At 37.9% G+C, this 24176-nt stretch overlaps 1 protein-coding gene across 1 annotated transcript in view; it reads left to right on the top strand.

Moving 5' to 3' along the window:
- PRKG2 (protein kinase cGMP-dependent 2) overlaps positions 1–24176 on the top strand; it is an 86973-nt gene that overhangs the window by 1305 nt on the left and 61492 nt on the right. The window contains exons 2-3 of the mRNA XM_067736367.1: positions 19925–20091; positions 23965–24078. Of these exons, the coding sequence (XP_067592468.1) occupies positions 19925–20091; positions 23965–24078 (281 nt within the window). The remainder of the gene's footprint in view (positions 1–19924; positions 20092–23964; positions 24079–24176) is intronic.

Here is a 24176-nt window from a genome sequence, read left to right as displayed (position 1 = left end):
GAACATGTAAATATTTCCCACAGTATTCTTGTGTGTGTGTGTGTGTGTGTGTGTGTGTATGGGTACGTTTCTTTTCTGGCTCAAGTTTGAATTTCCTAACCAGGAAAGATTGATTAGAAACATTATGGTTGGGGTCTCCTTTCTGCACTATTTTTAAATGAGTAAATATTTATCAGTTGAAATTAGATCTTTTGCCTTGATAATGTCTTGGCTGAGCCTGGGTCCTTCTTGCAAAATCCAAGATTTGTGAAATTAAAACAACTTTAATTTATTCACACACATAAATAATATAAATCAAGATAAAACATTTGACTTAAACAAATAAATGATTAATTTTGATAACAGGATTATAAAGGGAAGTTTAATTCATCAATTTGTTGACAGTGCTTGGCACATAGTGAATGAGCAATAAATGTTTGTTAAGGAAACAAGTCATGCCGGATTATAAACGTACAATACTCTGTGGTTGAAAGAATCTGATTGACGTTAGAGTTCAGAAGACTTTTTTTAAGCCAAGAGTTTATTTATTAGTTGGCTTAGAAAGGTCTTCTGTATTCCCATTGCAAAAATAATAATTATTTATTTTTAATGGTGTGAATTCAGAAATTATAAACGTTGCTTACGAACTTACGCTTGTTTTTCAAAAATTGAACATCATAGTGTTCTCTTTTGATGTATAAGAGATATATGCACATATAATAATTGTATTATGCATTCTCTCTATATACGTACTATACACATACATATGTTATACATACTATATGTGTATACATAAGACAATATATTGTTTACCCACAAAAATTCTTTCAATAACAATGTGCTTATATATCTAGGAGAAGTGCGAGAGAATTTAATAGTAATTCATCTTCTTTGACCCTCTTACTACATATTCCACCAGATTTCTCCTCTTGAATGAAGATTATTTTCAATTATTTTTTCCAAAGACTTATGCCCGTCTTGAGGCAAAACACTATTCTCCTGGTGTTAGGTAACAGAACAATCCAAGATAAGTACATTCTACTGTATTTTTTATTAGCTCTATTATAACGAGGTAGAGGAAATCAATAGCTAAGCACAGTTAGTTTTTGGGCCAAACCATCTGTCTGTAGTGAGTGGGACACAGGAGAGGAAAGACATTACAGCCCTTAGAAGGATGGATGAATAAGGATGAGCAATGATTCCCCTCATCCATCATAAAGGCAGGCCCAGTGGGTACAAGTTTGTGTTGGGGATACGATGAAGAAATGGGATAACTGATTCCTTAATGATTAAATCCTAAAGAGACCAAATTAGATTATTTATGCCTTCATAATCCCTTTATGCTTTCATAGAGCCTTTTAGTTCTAAATTGAAAAGTTAATTAGAATATGGGAACCACTCTTTTGTCATTGACTGGTTTATGTCTTATTTCCCCTTGCAGACATTTGTACCTGAATTTTCCCTGCAATTTCCCTTACAAAATGTCTTTCCCCTTAAGTCTGGAATAAGTGGCTAAACGCAGATAACATCAATTCAGAGATTTAAAAATGTCTAATTCTTTGAAAGTGCTCAATATTACAATTCATTTTCCATTTTCAAATAGTTCCAGTTTTAGAGAAAGTCTGTAAGTAAAGTTTGGATAATTTATCCAAATATAAATTTTATACAGTCTTTATATACAGTCTTTATACAGTCTATCAAAAATTTTGGAAGAAAAAACTTTCTGGAAGTTAGAACATTAGAAAAGATGAGAGCACCATTCATTGATAAAAGGATAATGGACAGTGTCCATTGGTTTGGCTACTTTTCCAAGCAGTTCCTGTTAGATAGATATTAGAGAATTTAAGGTAACAGTCAAAATGGAGCCTTCATTTAGTTTTAGGTTCTCATGATTTATTTGTTGAACTTTATAAAGTTTCCTGGCTGACTTTATGAATAAATTTGTTTTTACTAATACGTGTCAACTACATTTTGGATCAGGTTCTCCCTCCACACTGGATCAGAAAGTCATTGAATGGTGTTTTAGTCTTTTTGTCAAACAGTATGTCTCTGATGAGTACTTACCAATGAGAAAGAAAGTGGGGGGAGATTCCAGCCCTCCTGCAATCAACAGCGTGGGGGAGATATGAAGTACTGAGAGAAACCAGAGAATAACATTTGGGGGGATGATAGATTTCGAATTTGAGGATTCAGATTCGGTAATTCATGAGAGACTCTCAAGCCCATGCCACCGCAGTCTGCGAGTTTGCTGAGGCCCCTGTGCTCAAATGTATTGTAAATGGCAAGTGAACCTCAGCAACTGCCAGGAAGCCCACTCATGCCATCTTTGTTGTCTTGTACCCAGCAAGTGTACTTGTAAGGTAGGAAGGGGGAGCTTAAATAGTATAGTTGCACCTCCCTGCTTTATTTGGAGGAACTTGTATGCTCTAATGGCATTGGAGAACTCTTTTAATTTGTCTCTTGCAAAATTCAAGGGGCTACTTTTTAAGATCAGGTTCTAGAATAACTCAGTGCTGTTCAAGAGAATTTTCTGCAATGATGGAAATGTTCTAGAATCTGTGTTGTCTGATATGGTAGCCAACAGCAGAATGTAGCTGTTGAGCACTGGAAGTGTGACTAGTGCCCCTGAGGAATTGAATTTTTAATTTCAAGTTATTTTAAAATTAAATAGCCACATGTGTCTAATGGCCACTGTATTGGATACTACAGTTCTAGATTATGTGGTTTTGACTGTAACCGCTATCTTTTGAGGTGGGAATTGTGACCGTAGTGAAGTTTGAGAGAACTTACAGACAAAATAAGACCTGTGTTCGGTATTAGGACAATGTCACAGAAAATGAAAATGAGCCTGTCAGATTGAGGTGGGCACAATGTGGAATCCCTCTTCAGCTGAATGGAACCTGCAGTCTATCATAGCCTTTTGTAGGGACTTGGCTTTGTGCCCACTGACCATTTTAGATCTTCAGAAGCATACAACCATGTGGGCATGTAGCCCGTTTTATTATAGGTACTCAGCCTTTCTGAAGTATCATAAATCATGATCAGTCAGAGCATTCCAGTATATCATATACTCTGATCCCTGATTTAATCTATTATAGTAACTATCAGAAGACTTTAGGGCTGGAAGAATCTTAGAGATTGTTTCACACTTCTCCCCTATTGCAGAAGTGAGGAAACAGGTGCAGGGGAGTGGCAGAATAGGCCATGGTAAGTGGCAGAGCTAAGATTAGAACCCAAGATTGACTTTGAAACCAGTTCTTTCCCTCTACAATCCCAAAAACAGTTGCGCAAAGACTGGATTTGCCTCTGGGTAGGTGTCAAGCCAAAAGACACTACCAAACCAAAGAGCAGGAGAAGGAAGGATTTATTACCTGCAGCAAGTAAAGAGAACACTGAAGATATTTCCCAAAGTAGTATGTCCCTGAACAGCAAAATTGGGAAAGTTTTAAGCTAAGGGTACATGCATATTTATGAAGGGGCTTGGGCATTGTATGCATATTCATGGAGGAGAATTCAGTGTAGAAGTGGGGCAAAGACTGACAGAGTCCTGGCTCTAGTTGACTGAAATCAATAAAGGTCAGCATGATCATTCCTTAGGTTCCAGTTAGTCGGGTGGTTGAGTGCTTGAGGGAGTTTTGGATCCTGCAGAATAGCTCAAGAATATGCTTCAGACTGATCTTTATCTTTGAAATAGAACTGGGAGTCTTTACAACTGACTTATTGTCTCCAATATGGTTATTTTCTGGCCTGATCAAGAGCAAGCATTGTGGCCAGACTTAGATCACAAAATGGCTTAGGCCTAAAATGACTTCTCTTATGTCAAGAAAGATATGTCTGGTTCTCTTCCTCTGGGGGTCCCCCACCCTACCTACCTATACCAGTGTTCTTAACCCACAAAGATCAAAGGGCTCAAGTCAGGTTAGTTTGGGCACCAGTCTGCTTTATTTTGATACACTGTATTGGTTGGTAGGAAGAACAATGCTGCTTCCCAACTTCTTCCAAGCAGAGTTGAGCAGAGCTTACCCATTTCATTAATATTCACCAAGTGCTACATCCTGAGAGCTCAGACCTGTGTGAAAAGGACACAGAGAATGGATTTGATCCATCTGATGGTACAGACTGATATATATGGAGGGGCACGAATGGGTTCTGAAACAAGTACAGAGCTTCTCAGGGCTGAGAACTGAATATCAGTGGCAAAGGTGGGTGAGAAAGAGCTCAGATCGCATTTCTGTCCATGTCTGACCTGCCTTGAGCACCAAGACAACCATGCCTGCAGAGGTCAGACCTTTTACTGAAATTAAATTTTCTGTTGATGTAGACATTGTTTAACAAACTTCAGCACCAGCAGAACAAAATTATGAGCTCGTGCAGAATGTCTGGTGGAACACAGGCAAATTAATCAGAGACATCTGGCAAGTCGCTGGTATGACTTCCTTTCACTGAGAACGCTTTAACTATCATCTGAAACTATTGTTCTTCTTTGAAAAGGAGAGGTAAAACAAAGACTTGCCATCAGACTTCAGATGTTGACTCTAGTTTTAGGAAGGACAATGAGTCTCATTTGTCACTCCCACCCAGAATAGGAGCAGAATAGGTAAAAGTGGAAAATGCTAGTGAGTAACGCATTTAAACAAGATGTGGAAAAACAGCCAGGAAGAAAGAGTATGTTTGTTATTATTTGTTCTTCCTTTCGAAAGCAGTGCCGAGGATTTGAATGTGCGTTACAGAAATACAGCTCTTTTACTGAGCAGAAGTGTTTTCATGGAATGATAACGATAATAGTAATAACAACGTTTATACATCGCTAATGATGTGCCAGGCACCACTCTGAGTGCTTCACAAATATTGGATTATTTAATCCTCACAACAAACGCATGAAATAGATATTATCACCATCATAATAGATGTGATTATGTATCATTTTATATATGAAGAAACTGAGGCTTACAGAATTAAATAACTTGCCTAAGGTTACACAGCTTTTAGTATTGGAACCGGGATTCAAAACCAAGAAATCTGCTATCTAAAGTCTGTTCTAAATAAGGACTGACTGTCTAGCACAGGGAACTGTATTCATTATCTTGTAATAACCTATAATGGAAAATAATCTGAAAAAGAATACATATATATAACTGAATCACTTTGCTGTATACCTGAAACTAACACAATATTTAAACCAAGTATACGTCAATAAAAAGTCTGCTGTAACAACTGCAATATCCCACTATACCAAAATGAAAATTAGAGGAGGATTCTTCATATTTTAGTTGGGAAGCCTCGTAAAAAATTAAATAAATAATTAGAAATAGATACGTTTCTAATTTTTTTTCCATATGATTACAAACAGCTCCCTGCTATTGTTGTTAGGATGTTTGAAATCAGAATGTTTTATAGCAATAACGTGCATTTAGACATCCAGATCAGAGCTGGCTACTCAGGGATGGGGTGAGAAAACCAAGCGTTTGGGCAACTGCTAGACGTCTGTTGTTTTCTGTGTATTATCTCATGGAGACTTGCCTGGTGAGGTAGGTGTTACTTTAACCTTGGACCAAAGATGAAACGAAAGCTCAGAGGCGTTCAACAGCTTGCTCAGGGTCCTCTGCTGAACTAGGTGTCCAGTGTGAGTCTGCCTGATGTGAGAAGTGTGTTCTCTACCATTGTGTGCACGACTCTTAGAGCCAGAGCAGCCTGCAAAGTGAATGACTCCCCCTTGGGGTTGGTGAGGGGTGTAGAGGGGATAGGCAGTGCTGTTAAACTTCAGAAAAAGGAGAGGTTAAGAGCACGGAGGAATTGAAGAACCTGCCTAGAATTCATTGGCAGCTGCCTTGACACCTCAGAGAAGTGAGATAGATTTTGGCAGATTTTCCAGAGTCTTGGCACCCAGCGCCCGGGACTTCCTGCCCCTGCCTTTTCTTCTTTCTCTCTAGAAGCCAAAGGGCCTGGGCTCTCCTCACTCTGCACCCCACCTAAGCCCTCTCTCAACCTCTCAAATTACCCTCTGCTTGGTTTATAGCCGCCCTCTGTTCCTTCTCACTTTATCCTCACATCTTCCAGTCTGTCAGTTGCTAGGTGTTAGGAAAAATGTGTAATTAAGCCTCAGGAAACACTCAGGACTCAAGGACTAATCGTTGTGAAAATCAAAAATCGAAGTGCTGACTCAACCACCTTTCCCTTGCCTGGTGGTCGGCGTTCCTGAGTTACAGCATGTTCTGTGATGTGTTTATACTACTGCACAATAACCACAGCCATTTTTGACCCCATAGCCTTGGCTAGAAACATTCCCTTTATGCCTTCAGGTGAACACATTCAGTTTAACAAATGTTTATCGAATATTGAATTCTTTAGTTTTGTTTTCTTTCCTTTCTTTTCTGTAGTTCTTTCTGTCTCCTCTCCCCCATTTCTTTCACTTATATGTTTATTTTGTTTGCTCCTAATTTTCCTCCTCTCTCAATTTCCTTTGAATTGTTCCAGGAGTGGTTGTTTGTCATGACAAATTAATTTGAATTAGTAAATTCCAAGCATCAACTTTCATAGTCTTTTTGGGATTTACAAATCAAGCTCTGAGAAATATGAAGGAAAGAAAGATCTGTAGCTTCCAGTCTCTTCTCTCCAGATGAGGTGAGAAAAAGGGAGGTAAAAAGGGATAGCCCTTGGAACCAGAAACTCAGGGAAACCCAGGTGTGTTTGTTTTCAATTGTTGGATAACAAGTTACCACAAACTTAGCAGCTTGAAACAATGCATATTTGTTATCTCGGCATTTCTGTGGGTCAGGAGTGTGGGTGAGGCTATTTAGGTCATCTGCTCAGGGTTTCAGCAGGCTGCAGTCAAGGTGTCAACCGGCTGTGTTCCTTTCTAGAGCTTTCTAGTGGAAGAGGTCCTCCTGTAAGCTCAAGTGATTGTTGGCAGAATTCAGTTCCTTGTGGTGGTAGGACTGAGGGCCCCATTTTCTTGCTGGCTGTCAGCCAGGGGCTGCTCTCAGCTCCTAGAGGTCTGCCCAGAGTTCCCTGTCATATGTCCCCCTCATATGACGGGGCCCTCTCACAACATGGCTGCTTACTGCTTCAGGGCCAGCTGGAGAATCTCTTTAGTGTTGACTAAGATGAAGTCTTATATAACATACGCTGGGTGACCCTCCCATCACAGTTGCTATATTGTGTTGTCAAGGAGCAAGTCCCAGGTTCCATCTCCACTCAGGGAGAGGGGATTATATAAGAGCTTGACACCAGATGGGTAGAGACAGTGGGGCCATCTTAGACTTCTGCGCACCATACCAGCCCCTTTGCGTCTCTGGTATGAGATTCTCTGACTAAGAATCTGGCCATGCTAGATATGTAAAGCCATATATAAAAAGCCCAGAGTCTTGTACATGCATATTCATAGGAGGGAAAGCCCTTCCTTTTTCATGCTACAATATGAATGAATCTTGATGACTTTATGCTAAGTGAAATAAGTCAGACTCAAATTATTCCACTTTATATTAGGTACCTAGAGCAATCAAATTTCTAGACACATCAAGTAGAATGGAAGTTTCCAGGGGCTGGGAGGAGCAGGGAATGGGGAGTTATTGTTTAATGGGTACAGAGTTTTAGTTTGGGAAGATTAGAAAAGTTCTGGAGATGGGTGGTGGCGATAGGTGCAAAATAATGGGAATATACTTAATGCCACTGAGCTGTGCACTTAACAGTAGTTAAGATGGTACAGTTTGTGTTGTGCATTTTACCACAATTGAAAAAAAAAGTCCTGGGGCTGATTTGACAGCATACCTCTAAGTGCCAGGCTGTTTCAAGTTCCATATAGGATGCTGGAAGGAGGTAGAGTGATGATTTTCTCTTTTCTTATTTTTTTTTTCTCTTATTGGTTATCTTGTAAAGGAGAATAAGATACAGCAAAGTCTTGTGACAAACGAACATCAATTGATTATTGTTAATTAATCAGCCATTAATTACTTAATAGTAATTAATTGATTGCTTGTTGAGCCTTCAATGGAGGCTTGTTCCCAGTGCTGTGGGAAAATAGAGGGAATGAACAACTTCAAACTCCCTTGTGTTTTCTTGTTTACAGCTGTAATTCTTAAGCTTAAGTGCACATTGTAATCACCAGGGAAGTATTAAAAAATATTGATGTCCTGGTACGACCTCGAGGGAGTCTGATTAAATTGGTTTGAGGTAAAGGCCCTGGGTATCAGGATTTACAGAAGGTACCTTGATGATTCTAATGTGCAGTGACAATTGAGAACCATTTTTTTTATAGGAACAGGCTTCCCTGCAGCTGACTCTAGAAATATTCAGTTTGACACTCTAAGAGCAATGCTCATTACAGGCATCTAAGAGAACTATTTACCATTTCTACCTAATTACCATGCAGCGCAATGATGATTATGCATATCACTGAGTGTGTCAGACTAACTTCCTTATATGTTTTGGTTTTCAACATTTCATTATTAAGCTCTGTTCTTTGATGCTCCCGGAAATTGGATCATCTGCACACATTTGAGAAAGGGAGAGAGAAATGTTTGCTGTAAGCATGAAGTAACAGTAAACATGATTCAATTACAACTGTACTTAATTATGTGGGCAATAGGGTAAGAGAGTTGACAGGACAAAGTCATGCTCATTTTCTGATTATTCATGGAATGACCTCATCTTTTCATGCTGGTTTCTCAAATTATAAACGTGTGCATTTATTAGCTATTTTTTTCTTGCTGGTTTATTACTCAAAAAATTTGGGGGAAAAGTAAATAGATGTTTATTTTGCTTATTTTCTGTGCCTGTTTAGTGGATGATGGACATTTCCCACCTCCACTCTCGTCTCTGTACCCAGGATTTTTAAACTAGGAGAAAGAACTTGAATGTCCTTTAGTATTAATTTTGTTGAGTCCCTATTTTGTGCCAGGTGCAATTCTGATTTTAGGTAAGAGGATGAAGAAAGTGTTGTCACCCTTGAAGATCTCGGTCTCTTTGGGGAAATTAAAATGTATTGCAGTCTTGTGTGATTGATATTCTAAGAGATGGGTGTACAAAGGACGGAGGGAGCATCCTGTGCTTGGTGGGATCAGGGACACCTCCATAGATGAGCCGACGTTGAGCTGGGTTTTGAGGAGATATGGATGGCTGGGAGACCAAGCGGCCTGACACATCCGGGGACCTGCAAGCAGTTCAGTGGGCCTGGGGTACCCCGAGCACAGGGAGGCTGGCCAGGCGGGGGACCTGGATTGTCAGGAGTTTTACTCACATTGTGAAGGAGTCTCCCTTAATAAATAGTGGCGGTTCGCAAGTATAGAGTTTTTAGAGCTATTTTAACTCGAAGATTTTAAAGTTGCTGGTAATTTGCTGACATATAATAGTACAGCTATTCCTTCTGTAATATATTTTATGTGCCAGGCCATGTTCTTAGTGCTCAGTATTGTTAACTAACTTAATTCTCATAGAAATCCTATGACCTGTGGACTGTGTTTATTGTCATTTTACAGCTGAGAAAACTTGAGATTAAGTGACTTGCCCAGAGTTCCACCGTTCGTAAGTGGCAGAATTAGGAATCATTCCAGCTTTAGATTTTGGGCCCTCGACAAATATGCCTTCTAATATACTTCCTATTTGTATATATAATTAAGTTATGATATGCCACGCAAGTAAAGTTGCCTCGGCCTTTGTGCTCACAAGAAATTCTTGACAGATAAGAAAGTAGGTGGAAGCCCCTGGTCCCTGCTTGGCACTGAACCTTGTGCAAAGAAGTTTGCAAGACACATGCTTTGTCTGACCTGACAAAAACAGTGAGAACACAGGCTTCTAGTAAACAGTTCCAGAGAAGGAAGATTGAGGGCCCAGCTTAACAAGAACTGTCAGTGGACTTTGACAAATTAAACTTCCTGAAGCAACTTAGAGGACAGGAATTTATTGCTTCAAAGAATATTGATTATGTAAGTAGGGGGTGTAAAAGGATTATGGCACACTGCCACTGATGTGCATACATTCGAGATCCAACCCTATTGGAGGAACTTTGAACTAAGCAGAGAGTCTTGGCAGTGCCTCTTTCTTTCTTCGTGGTTTCTAGAACTTTTCATACCCTTCCCCACAAAAAGCATACCATAACCACTACTATTGCCAACTACTACTGTCACTGCCATTTATTAGGCATATCTTAGCACCTTATCTGAGTTAATGTGCATAGTATCCTTATGATGCAGGTATGATTACTCAGCTCTATTCACAAAGAAGAAATCTGAGGTTCAGAAAGGTTAAGATCACACAGCTAGGAAGTGGCAGAGCTGAGATTTGAACCTAGGATCTTCTGCCTCCAAAGCTATGTACACATTCTATTTATTAAATGAATTTTTTATTGACGTGAACAAATCATAAAGTGAACACGCCCATGTAACCACCAAACAGATCAGGAAATCAGAAGCCCCTTCTGCTCCCTTCCAATCCCTATCCATTATCTACTTCTAAGGTAGCCACTATCTGCACTAGTATTATCATAGATTACTATGCCTATTTTTGAACTTTATGTTAGTGGAATTATAGAGTATGGACTCTACAGACTCTGGCTCCTTTAGTTTATATAGTGAGAGTCATTTATGATATTGTGTGTAGTGATGGTTCATTCATTATCGTTGCTCTATAGTGTTTGTTGTGACTATGCTACAACTTATCAGTTCTACTGTTGATGGACATTTGGTTGATTCTGGTGTTTAGCAATTTTGAATAATGCTGCCATGAATATTTTTGCACTTTTGATTTATATATGATTTATGATAGGTATATAACTAGGCATGGAATTGCTGGGTGGTACATTTTATCTAAGTTCACATTTTTGTTTTATAAATTTATTTGTTTTTTACTTATTTATTTTTGGGTGCATGGGGTCTTTGTTGCTGCGCACGGGCTTTCTCTAGTTGAGGCGAGTGGGGGCTACTCTTTGTTGCAGTGAGCGGGCTTCTCATTGCGGTGGCTTCTCTTGTTGTGGAGCATGGCCTCTGTGCACGTGGGCCTCAGTAGTTGCGGCACGTGACCTCAGTAGTTGTGGCTCGTGGGCTCTAGAGCACAGGCTCAATAGTTGGGGCACATGGGCTTAGTTGCTCCACGGCATGTGGGATCTTCCCAGACCAGGGATTGAACCCATGTCCCCTGTATTGGCAGGCGGATTCCCAACCACTGTGCCACCAGGGAAGTCCCTAAGTTCACATTTAATATAGATTGCCAAATAGTTTTCCAAAATGGCTGGACAAATATATACCCCCCACCAACAGTGTATGAGTATTTCTACTCTCCATCCTCACCAGCATTTAGCACTGTCAGTCTTTTTCATTTTAGCCATTCTGGTGGGTATGTTTATGTTGTGGTATCTCATTGTGGTTTTGACTTTCTTTTCCTTGATAATTAACAGGGTGAACACTTTTTAATTTATGTGTTTTCCATTGATGTCTGCTTTCCCTCTGTATCTCTGTAGTACAACCGTTGTCATAAATCAAGTATCTATATATGTTTAAGTGGGTTTTAGTTCTTTCTATTCAGGTCCAAAGGTCTTTTTTGTGCCTCCTTGTGCCAAGAGTATAGTCTTTCAATTATTTTGATTATTAATAATTTTTTTTTTTGGCCACGCCTTGCAGCTTGTGGGATCTTAGCTCCCCAACCAGGGATTGAACCCAGGCTCTCGGCAGTGAAAGCGCAGAGTCCTAACCACTGGACCGCCAGGGAATTCCCAATAATAATTCTTGATATCCATTACCTTAAGTCTTCTAGTTTTGTTATTGTTCTTCAATGTTGTGATGGCTATTCTTGGGCCTTCTTATGATTGTAAGAATTTTAGAATTAGCTTGTCAATTTTCATAAAAAATTTTTTAGAATGTCGATTGAGATTTCATTGAACCTGATCAATTTGAATAGAATTGACATCATTAAAAAATTGTCTTCTCATTCATGACTCTGCTATATGCCTCCATTTATTTAGCTATTCTTTCATTTCTCTTAATATTTTGTAATATTGTTTGTAGAGGTTTTACACATTTTTGTTATATATAATCTTATATAGTTGATATTATTGATCTTTTTAAAAGGATGTCATTTAAAAATTAGCATTTTCACTTTGATACTGAGATATAGAAATACGATTGAGTTTGTTTACTGACCTTGAATCCAGTGAGATTATTGAAATCACCTATTAATTTTGATGGTTTTACCCTGTCCATTCTTTTGAGTTTTCAATTTACATAACCATGTCTTTTGGAAAGAATGACAATTTTACTTCTTCTTTTACTGTGTTTATATCTTTCATATATTTTTTCCCTTTTGTTTCTTTTTTTCTCAATTTATTAAGTTTGCTCAGACTTTTTATTCAGGGTAGAATTGAAGTGTCCCATTTCTGATATCTGGGGGAAAGCTTTCAATATTTCACATGTGATATGATACTTTCTGTTTTTGTTTTGTTTTATAGATTTTTTATCAGATTAAGGAAATTCCCTTCTATTTCTAATTTACTAAGTGTTTTTTTTAAAATTTAAAACTCATATACAGGTGTTTAATTTTACCAAATACTTTTTCCTCATACAATAAGATTTTGCTATGTATTTTTCTCCCTTATTCTTTTCATGTGGTTAATTACATTAATTTTCAATCTGGTCTAGACTTGTTTGTTTTTGACTTTTGTACCTATCTTCATTAGGAATATTAACCTTTAATTTGTCTTTGTTGTAATATGGGTTTTTGTTATTAGGCTATTCTGACACTCTAAAATAAGTTGGGAAAAATTTCTTTTTTCTATTTTCTGGAAAAGATTATGTAAGATTAATAATTTTTATCCTTGGGCTTCCCTGGTGGCGCAGTGGTTGAGAGTCTGCCTGCCGATGCAGGGGACATGGGTTCATGCCCCGGTCGGGGAGGATCCCACATGCCGCAGAGCGGCTGGGCCCGTGAGCCATGGCCGCTGAGCCTGCGCGTCCGGAGCCTGTGCTCTGCAACGGGAGAGGCCACAGCAGTGAGAGGCCCACGTACCTCAAGGAGAAAAGAAAAAAATAAATAAATAAATAATTTTTATCCTTAAATGTCTGGAAAACTTAATGGTAATGTCACCTTGGTCTAGAATTTTCTTTGTGGGATAGTTTTTATTTCTTTATTGCTAATCCAATTTTCTATTTTTTCTTATATAAGATTTGATATGCATATTTTTCTAGGAAATTTTCATTTAATCTAAATTTTTAAAATAGTTGTTCATACTGTCCACTCATTTTTCCTATCTGTAATATCTATAGTGATGTCCCTTTTCTCATTTCCAACACTGTTAATTATCCTTTCTCCCCAACCCCCCATTTGCCATGAATTTTTTGGTTCTATTTGACTCTTCAAATAACCTATTTAGGGCTCTCTTGATCTTCTTCATTGCACTTTTTTCTTTCTGTGTTATCTGTTTCTATTTTGTTATTTCCTTTTCCCTTTTTTGAGCTCAATTGCTTTTCTTTTTCTAGCTCTTTGAGATAGACACTTAGTCATTCATTTTTAATCTGTTTTCTTTTGTGATGTATCTATTTAATACTGTAAGTTTTCCTCTTAGTATTGATTTAACTGCATCCTACAAGTTTTGATAATCACATTTTTATCATTTATTTCAAAATATTATCTGACTTCCCTATGATTTAATCTTCCTTTGATCAATGAGCTGTTCAGAAATATATTACTCAGTTCTCAAACATTTGAGGATTTTCTGATTATTTTTGTTACTGATTTTGTTATTGATTTCTAGCTTAAATTTTTAGCTTCTATTGTTTGCAAAGAATATACTCTGTATTATGCAATCCTGTGAAATTTGTTAGGTTTGATTTACAGTCCCCATAAGGTCAGTTTTCGTGAAGGTTCCACGTGTACTTGAAAAGAATGTGTATTCCGAATTGGTTGAATACAACCTTTAAAATAGCTATTAGGTCAAGAGATTAAGTAAAGTTTGATAATCAAGGGTTTAGATCTTCTATCTTCTAACTAATTTTTGTCTGCTTATTCTATTATTTCTTAGAGAGATATTTTAAATCTCTCAAAGTGATTGTGGATTTGTCTATTTCTTCTTTTAATTTTGTCAGTTGTTTTTTTGTCAAGTTGATGGTATCTAACTAGATGGATACACATTTAGAATATATGTATTTTCCTGAACATATCAATATAAAATATTCCTCTTCATTTCTAGAAATAATGTCTTTCTTTAAAGCCTACTTTCCTGTATCAAGGAAAATTTTCTTTATACAGGCATACCTTGTTTTGTTGTGCTTCACTTTACTGCACTTTTTTTTGTGTGTGTGTGGTACGCGGGCCTCTCACTGTTGTGGCCTCTCCCCTTGCGGAGCACAGGCTCTGGACGCGTAGGCTCAGCGGCCATGGCTCACGGGCCCAGCTGCTCCGCGACATGTGGAATCTTCCTGGACTGGGGCACGAACCCGTGTCCCCTGCATCGGCAGGCAGACTCTCAACCGCTGCGTCACCAGGGAAGCCCTACTGCACTTTAAGATATTGCATTTTTTACAAATTGAAGGTTTGTGGCAACCCTATGTCCAGCAGATCTATAGGCACTCCATTTTTCTGACAGCATTTGCTCACTTCATGTCTTTGTGTCATGTTTTTGTAATTCTCACAATATTTTAAACATTTTCCATTTTTACTGTATTTGTTATGGTGATCTGTGATCAGTGATCTTTGATGTTACTACTGTGACTTGCTGAAGGCTCAGACGATGGTTAGCATTTTTTAGCAAAAAAGTATTTTTTAATTAAGGAGTGTACATTGATTTTTAGACATAGTGCTATTTCACACTTAATAGTCTACAGTATAGTGTAAACATAACTTTTATATGCATCTGAGAAACCAAAAAATTTGTGTGACTCACTTTATTATAATATTTGCTGTATTGTTGGGATTTGGAACTGAACCCAAAATATCTCTGAGGTATGCCTGTAATTGGTGTTTACATAGTATATCTTTTTCTGCCTTTTTACTTTGAACTTTTCTATATCATTATCTTTAAGGTATACCTCTTATAAGCAACATATACTTGGTATTTTCTTTTTTATTTATTTATTTTATCAGTCTGACAATCTGGTCTTTTAATTGGGGTATTTATTACATTTATATTTAATGTAAATACAAAATATTTGGGTTTAACATTAACATCTTACTATTTGTTTCTTATTTGTTTCATTTCTTTGGTTTCTTTTTCTCTATTTTCTTTCCATTTTCTTGAATTAATTAAATACATACTATTATTCCATTTTCTCTTCTAGTTAAACATTCTATGTCTAATCTTGTAGGGGTTACCCTAAATTGTAACATGCATCCTTAACTTGTTCAATTTCCAATATAGATTAGTGCTTTTAAATTATGTTAACTAACTCCATTTACTGACCATGCAGTTTTGGCTGATTGTTTTCATACATTTTGTTTATCACATATTTCAAACTGTACAAGGTATTATTATTACTCTTTTATAAAGATGAGCTTCCTTTAGTCACCCAGATATTTACTTTTCCCATTCGTTCTTTCTTCTAACATCTACTAGTTTCCATCCAGGATCATTTTCCTTCTCTGTTAAGTCTGTTGCCAACGGAATAACATTTTGAAAATATATTCATTTTGCTCTCATTTTTGAAGGCTGTTTTCACTGAGTAAAGATATTGGAATAGGCACTCTGAAGCACTTTGAAGATATTCCACTGTCTTCTGGTTTCCATTATTTCTGTTGAAGAGTAAGTCAGTCCTGTTGTTGGTTGTTTGAAGGTAATATGTCTGTTTTCTCCAGCTGCTTCATAGATTTTTCTTTTTGTATTTCAATAATTTGACTATGATGGGACTAAATAATTTTTAATGTATATATTTCGTTTGGAGTTTATTGTCTATGGCTTGATACATTTTCATTGATTTAAGAAAATTCTTGAATATGTTACCTTCATGTATTGTTTCAGGCCAATTCTTTCCCTTTCTTTGGTGGTCCAGATTACATATATGCTCAACTTCTCTATCATGCCATATGTGTCTCCTGTGTTTTGTTTTGTTTTTGTTTTTATTGTTCTATTTTCTGTCCTAGATCTTCTCCAGTCTTCCATCTGGATATATTCTACCTGCCCATATTCAGTTTGTAATCATTTTCAGCTGTGTCTTATCAGATTTTAAACCCATCTATTGAGGTCCAAGCTTCAGATATTGTATGTTTCAATTCTAGAATATCTACTTGATTTTTAAAAAGGTTCATGTTCTCTGTTGACATTTTCTATTTTATCCTTGATTTTCTTAAACCTATTATAGTTGTACTAAAGTTTGTGCTTGATACATACAATTTTTTTAATCTACTGTGGGTCTGTTTCTATTGTTTTTTTTCCTCTTGGTCTTCAGTCATTTGATCTTTTCTCCTGGTATGCCTGTTAGTTTTTGATATCATGCCAGATACTCCTTATGGAAAAATTATAGAGAAAATTTGAGTCCTAGATTTTGTGAACATCCTACAGAAAATATTCACCTTTGCTTCTCACAGGCAGTTAAGCAGGGGCAAATAATTTTAGCCAAAATAGGAATAGTTTCAAAGTTGGTTTGGGACTCTTTTTGCCTGTTTTTTGTTAGTCTTTACTTCTAGTTTACAGCCCTTTAGATGTCCCATCTGAAATTCTGAGTGTTTACCAGGATCCTCTTTCATGGTGTGTCTTGAACACTGACCTGTGTCTTCCCAATCCTTTGAGACTGCCAAAACTCTGCTTCATGCTGCCTACAAATCAATAAATGCCTTGAAGGAAAAAGCAGAGGTGAATGTCAAATTCATGTTCTCTTGTTGATCATCATTCATCAAGCTGTTGCTAAGTTGATAGTTCTCCAATGCTGTCAAACAGATTTGTAAATATATATTTTAATCAACTTTTATACTTGTTTTGTGTGAGCAGGGAGAGTTGTGCTTACAATAGCTGGCCTATATCATAGTTATAGGAGAAGTTGCAAACTTCATACTCTTAATCACTGCTGTATGCGGCTTTGTAAACAGAAAATTCCAGACAAGACCCACTCCTCTAAGTATTTATGATTTAGTTTGGAGAAAACCTCATAGAGAGAACTCTTTTCTTTCTTTTTTTTTTTATATATTTATTTATTTATTTATTTGGCTGAGTTGGGTCTTCATTGCTGCACACGGGCTTTTCTCTAGTTGTGGCGAGTGTTGTTGTGGTGTGCAGGCTTCTCATTGTGGTGGCTTCTCTTGTTGCAGAGAGACTCTAGGCATGCGGGCTTCAGTAGTTGTGGCACGTGGGCTCAGTAGTTGTGGCTCATGGGCTCAGTAGTTGTGGCTCACGGGCTCTAGAGTGCAGGCTCAGTAGTTGTGGTGCATGGGCTTAGTTGTTCCACGGCATGTGGGATCTTCCCAGACCAGGGCTCGAACCCATGTCTCCTGCACTGGCAGGTGGATTCTTAACTACCATGCCACCAGGGAAGTACTAAGCACTCTTTTCTAATAGAATATTACAATGTGTTTATGGACTAAACTAAATTAAGAGGATCTGGGAACTCTTTGAGGCTATGGGCCATGCTTTACTAATTTTTATGTCTTAAGTATTTGCTTGATAAATTTGATGAGTTGGATGGACATGAAAACGAGTACTCTAGGAGTTTAGGGTAGAACAGAAGGATTGTGTGAGCTACAGTATCCAGGTAGAGTTGAGTAGGTCATAAGGGGTTTCTTGGTAGATGTCTAATGTTTGGGTAGGTTGAGGGGAAAGGAAGCTAAATTCAAGGAGAAAACATGTGCCAAGCCTGAAGGTAAAGCTGGCAAGCATAGGAGAAAATGAGGAGACCAGTCTATCTGTAACAAAGGATTTGTGTTAGGGAGTAAGTGCTAGATGGATAGAGTGAAGGTATATGGTGGGAAATGGGGAATCCAGATTGTGGGAAGTTGATTGTCTTCCATGGCAAAAGGATTTTCATAATACTTCCATGGAATGTTAATAGAAGTTAAGCCAAAAAAAAGAAATAAATAAAGAAGACACTGAGGTTTGGGAAACATTGGTTTAAACAGATTTGTTTACTGCAAGATTTCTTTGAACCTTTAAACTGTGCATGCTGAATTTCCAAAATTGTTTAAACTCAGCAAACTTTTGATTATAAAAGAACAGTGATTCTTGGAACATATTTTGGGAAATTGGGATATGTGGGCATTGAGGAAACTCTTGCTGGAATGTTACACTAGCATGAAAGACTCATGAAATCTGGAACTTTTATGATATTGTTCACAGTTCTACCCTTGAGAAGAATATCTTGCAAAAGTATTTTCTCGGTATATCTTAATTGAATGAATTGTTGGTTTTAGTGGATGAAGGAAGAATGAGATCAGGGTGAAGTCAAGATGAATTTACCAATGTGAATCTGATAGTGTGGTATAGGATGGACTGCAGGGGGAAGAGGCTAGAAGCTGAAAAACCAAAAAGGAAGCTGTTAAAATTATCCAGACCTAAGATTTTTTCTTGGACTTGGTGACCCTTGAAAATGGAAACTAAAATGGATAACAGTGATATTTTGCAAAGAGAATTGACAAGACATAGTGATAGATTAGATGAAGGAGGAAGGAAGTTCTCAAGGAACCCAGAGAGTTCAGATGGCTCTGAGGTTGATGGAGTAGGGAAGAAGGAATTTCTGTACAAGACTTTGTTCCGTTTCCTTCATGAAGCCTAATGATTTGATAGATAGGTTCATAAATTATCTAATTCCATGAAATTTTACCTTGTGTTTGAGAACTTTCTTTTTTTTTTTTTTAATTTAGCCGCGCCACCTGGCTTGTGGGATCTTAGTTCCCCAACCAGAGGTCGAACCCAGACCCCAACAGTGAAAGCACTGAGTCCTGAGTCCTAACCACTGGACCACCAGGGAATTCCCTTCAACACTTTCTGTGTAGAAAAGATCACAAGTTTTTAAACAGCAAAGCTATGTATGGGAGAGAGTTTGAATGAAAAATACAGGAAAATACCCATATTTTAAAAGAATCACACTGAATTTGAGTGAAAGCAAATATATTGTGCAAAGATTCTGACTTAGGCAACTTTTCTTCCAGCTCGTAATTCTATGATATCTACATATAAATTATGCTAATTAGAACATTAGAAATTTAAGGTGATGCAGATTAGGCAATTATTTTGAGCTACTTCTTTTCCAAAAGAAACTGGAGTGTTCTAGGATTACCAACAAGTGGGCTTCTGATTTGGGGAGTGAATAGGCTGGGAGGTTGGAAATGTAAGTTCTGTCTAGTCTAGACGTACTAAGAGTCAAAACATAGGCAAACCTGAACTATCACCATCACCCGCTATGTCTGATCAAACCTTATGAGTCCCAAGGGAGCTGACTTCTCCACCTCGGAAGGAGCAACAGATGGAATGGAAGCAGCACAGACTTCAGACTCAGACTTAGATTTAAATCCTAGGGGAGGATAAGTTGCTTCTTAGCTTTTAGTCTACTTATCTATAAAGTCGGAATAGTCATCTCACAGGATAGTAGTGAGGATTAAATAAGATATAAAAGGACTAGCACAGTAGGAATTAGGCACGCGTGTATACATCAGTGAATGAATACTGTGTTATAGTCCCTTAGGTACACCTTCTACCTACCAACCAGACCTGCTTCCCATCTAAAAATCATATGTCCATTAGTATTGCATCTAGGGACCTTGAAGTTTGCTACCTTTGTGATGATGACAATTAGGAGTGATGATAAAATTGATTTAATAATGATTTTACCAGAAAAAAATATTCAAAACTGTTTTCAAAGGATTTCCAAGTAAAGTATGGTAGTTCTAAGGGTCAGGTGTTGGTGGGGCTAGAAAAAATTTTTTTCCTTGCTGGGAAAGTTGTAAATACATAGGTAGTAATATCAAGAATAAAAATGAAGTGACTCTAAACAGCAAATCACGGTTTTCACTAATTGTAACCAACATCTTCTTTCCATTATACCAGTGAGAAGAAGCTCATTACAGATGCCCTTAATAAAAATCAATTTCTGAAGAGACTGGATCCTCAGCAGATCAAAGACATGGTGGAATGCATGTATGGGAGAAACTACCAGCAAGGGAGTTACATTATTAAGCAAGGAGAACCAGGAAACCATATCTTTGTACTGGCAGGTGGGCTTCACAGATTTTTCCAGTCAACATATAATAAATATTTGCCTATAGTTTAATGATTTTTTGCAAACATTTATAAAAATGCAAAATTGGTTGCTCTATTTGTAGAAAACATAACAGATTGAGCTCATGGAATAGTAACCTTGTTGATCATGTTGCTAATACTTAATATTTACAGAATGCTTTCTCTATGTCCAGCATCCTACTGAGAACTTAATAGAAAGATCTCATTTCAACTCACCGACTCTGTTAGGCAAGTGCTACTATCTTCATGTTACTATGTGGACTGTGTCACAGAGAGGTTAAGTAACTTACCCAAGGCCACACAGCTCATTAGTGGTGGAGGTAGAATGCAAATTTAAACAATCTGATTAGAGAGTCCATACTTTTAATCACAGTGCCACTCACTCAACATATACAAGAAGGCGTTTCAGAGTATTCAAAACACTGCTGCTTGTGTTGACCTTTTTCCATTGTTGTACCATGGAAAAGAAAACAATTATTTTTGTGACTTTGTAAAATATTTTCGTTATATACCAATGATTTCAAAAGACAATTTAGGTACATTTAACCAACAGATAAGTCAAATGGAATGCCTTAAGGTTAAAGCTGGTGTTTTTAGAACCATTTAAATGGCTTCCTCCATACATGATCCCTTGAACGTGCTTCCATGCTGGGTAGATTATAATGGTTAGATAGGAAAAGGATTTATTTCTCAAATGCTTATCAAACACATAAATCTTATACTGGAATTCAACAACTTTTTTTTAGATATAGAAGCAAGGAATCATCTGAACAAGGCTTACAGTTATTGAATGCCCTGTCAAATTCTGAATTGACCCCAATTTTTGAGTTTTAGGGAAAAAAGTTAACTGCCTTGTTCAGAGGTAGTGGTAACCTGGGATGTGCTGTGGCATTTTATTTTGCACTGTAGGTCCTGATGATCTAAGCAATGCTTCATAAACTTTATAATTTTTTTTTTTTTTTTTTTTTGCGGTACACGGGCCTCTCACTGTTGTGGCCTCTCCTGTTGCGGAGCACAGGCTCCGGACGCATAGGCTCAGCGGCCATGGCTCACGGGCCTAGCCGCTCCGCGGCATGTGGGATCCTCCCAGACCAGGGCACGCACCCGCGTCCCCTACATCAGCAGGCGCACTCTCAACCACTGTGCCACCAGGGAAGCCCATAAACTTTATAATTTTTTATTGATGGCCAACTATGGTCAAAGCCCAGTGCTGAGTTCTGAGAGAGACACAGGAGAATAAGACATGATTCCCATGGGAGGTTACATTCTGGTGAGTGACCTGCAACTTTAGACAAATCCTTGTATAGCAAGGAGGTGTAAAAAGAATCACAGAAACTAAGAAACAAAGTTAAGCAATGCTTAACTTTGTTTCCTTGAGGCCTTAGGTGTGGAGCAGAAGTTGCCTATCCAAACAAATTAATACACATCTATTGACAGCGTATAAAAGATTGTTTTCTCTATTTTGATTCTTTAAACATGCCAGTTGCATAATTATTAGTGAATTATTTGCCACATATGTCTTTGTAGACGTCCTTAAAACTATAGTCATCCTCAAGTAATTATTCTCCCCAAGAAGTGAATTACAGTCTTAATTTAGCCAGCCTTCAAGTTTTAGGGACAGGTGACCCAGAGCAATTTCCCCCTCTTTCAACTTTTCTCTTGGCTCTCTCACTTCTACTTTAGCAACACTAGAACATTCTGGCAAGAGAAGATAGGGCATTAAGTCAACCAATATTTAGGAAACCTGCAAGGAAAGATGAGAAACTCATGTCAGCTCATCTTGTTCTTTGCCAGCAACTCTGATGAAAGGCTTGGGGAGAGAAGGGTTTGAACAGAAGTCAGTATCAATATAGTTATGGAAGTCAGGGCTATAGCACACATGGAAATGAAAATTGGATGCTTTCTTATTTGAATTAATTATGATGTTATCTAAGAATTGAATTGTGTGATTTAATTGATCGAGCAAATTAGTTTGTTAATTCAAAATCTCCCCTTTATAAAATAGAGCAAGAATAGCAAATAGTAAAAGCATATTTAGCTTAAAGTTTTGGTATTCCATATAATTGTTCAGTGTTGCTGAAGTCCCATGTGCCATAACGAATTAGAAAAAAACTTGAAATGCATAAAGTTCCATGATACTAACTCAACAGTGAAGCTAAGTAGTTTTGATGGAATAGAATTTAGTTATAATGAGAAATTATTAAATTGCATAACTAATATATAAGATTCGGAGCCAAAACAGAATTTATTTCTTACTAGAATATAAGTTCTAACAGGATAAATATTTTTTCTGTTTTGTCTACCCTGTCTTTCTTTCACCTGGGCTAGTTCCTGGCACAGCATAGGTATTCATATCAGATGCACTGAATGAGTGGTTGGACGGAGATGACCCAGAGCTACTTAGTGGTGAATTAGGAGAAGGAAAGACCAGTTCTTCAAGGGAAAGAGAAATAACCCCACCATTTTCTTCCTCTAAAAATATAGGTCTTTTTTGCAAAGCTTTTGATTAGCTAAGGTTTTATTTGCATTTGTTTGAAGGGAAAAGAGAAGAGAATTGCCAGGGCTGAAGCATGGTGAGGAAGTTGCCTCTCCCTTCCCCCAAACTCTGCTTAGCCAAAGATTGGTGTCAAGCACTCTTCTTTTTCTTTTTTATGAATTTAATTTTTAGAGCAGTTTTAGGTTTACAGCAAAATTGATAGGGTGGAACAGAGATTTCCCATATACCCCTGCCTCCCCACATCCACAGCCTCTCCTGTTATCAGCATCACTCACCAGCAAGCTACAGTTTTTTTGTTTTTGTTTTTTGCGGTACGTGGGACTCTCACTGTTGTGGCCTCTACCATTGCGGAGCACAGGCTCCGGACGCGCAGGCTCAGCGGCCATGGCTCACGGGCGCAGCCGCTCCGCGGCATGTGGGATCTTCCCATACCGGGGCACGAACCCGTGTCCCATGCATCGGCAGGCGGACTCTCAACCACTGCGCCACCAGGGAAGCCCTGTGGCTTGTCTTTTAATTCTCTTCTTAGTGACTTCATTTATTAATGCATTTCAATGAATGAGGGGTTAGGCAACAAGCAAGGCACGGTGAAGTAACGTACCCAAGGTCACATGGCCAAAGACTAGTCAGAGCCAGGCGGCCTGACTCCAGGGCCAGCATACTTCTCAGTTATGACAAGTTAGTCCTTCCGCCAGTGTGAACACCTGTGCTGTGTTTTCAAGACGTACAGTGATTGTTGTGTTCCTTGTGCAAGAGAAGTAGTTTCATGTGCTACATTTTTCATGGGGTAGAATGAATTTTAAATGAACCACTTGCCATCCACTGCTTCAGGAAAGAGCTTTGTAACAATCACAATAATAATAATATGGGATTTCGTTTGTTTGTTTTTGTTTTTTGTGGGTTTTCTTTGGCTGCACTGCACAGCATGCGGGATGTTAGTTCCCCGACCAGGGATAGAACCTGTGCCTGCCTGCAGTGGAAGCGCAGAATCTTAATCACTGGACTGCTAGGGAATTCCCAATAGCTAACACTTACATGGCATCTACTATGTGCTAGCCATGGATCTGTGATCTTACCTGTAGTAACTTATTTACTTCTCACAACTGTATGAAGTAAATATTATTAATATTATCCCCATTATTGATGAGGAACCCAGGCAGAGTGGGTAAGTCTTCAGGCTAATCAGCTAATAGAGAGTGGGCTTCAGTCTGCATTCTTAACCACTTTATTATAATGAGAATCATAATATATCTTACCTGTATGCTTTGTATACCTTCTGATTGTTTTTTTTTAACTTATGGAATCCAGGTGGATTTTGATTACTTGTGTTTTCTTACATTCTACTTGATAGAGGGTCAACTAGAGGTGTTCCAAGGGGAGAAATGGCTATCATGCATTCCTATATGGACAACATTTGGGGAACTAGCCATTTTATACAACTGTACAAGAACTGCCTCTGTGAAAGGTAACAGGAGATGAAATGCTGTATTTTTTAAATTGTTACACAACGTTAAAGATAACCTAAGACACTGTTGCATCCTGAGTCTTTTTGTCTCCCGTTGT

The sequence above is a fragment of the Pseudorca crassidens genome, chromosome 4 (assembly GCF_039906515.1).
Source record: "Pseudorca crassidens isolate mPseCra1 chromosome 4, mPseCra1.hap1, whole genome shotgun sequence".
NCBI classification, from domain to species: domain Eukaryota; kingdom Metazoa; phylum Chordata; class Mammalia; order Artiodactyla; family Delphinidae; genus Pseudorca; species Pseudorca crassidens.
Note: the sequence above shows the minus strand (reverse complement) of the source record. Positions and strands in the feature narration are given on the sequence as shown.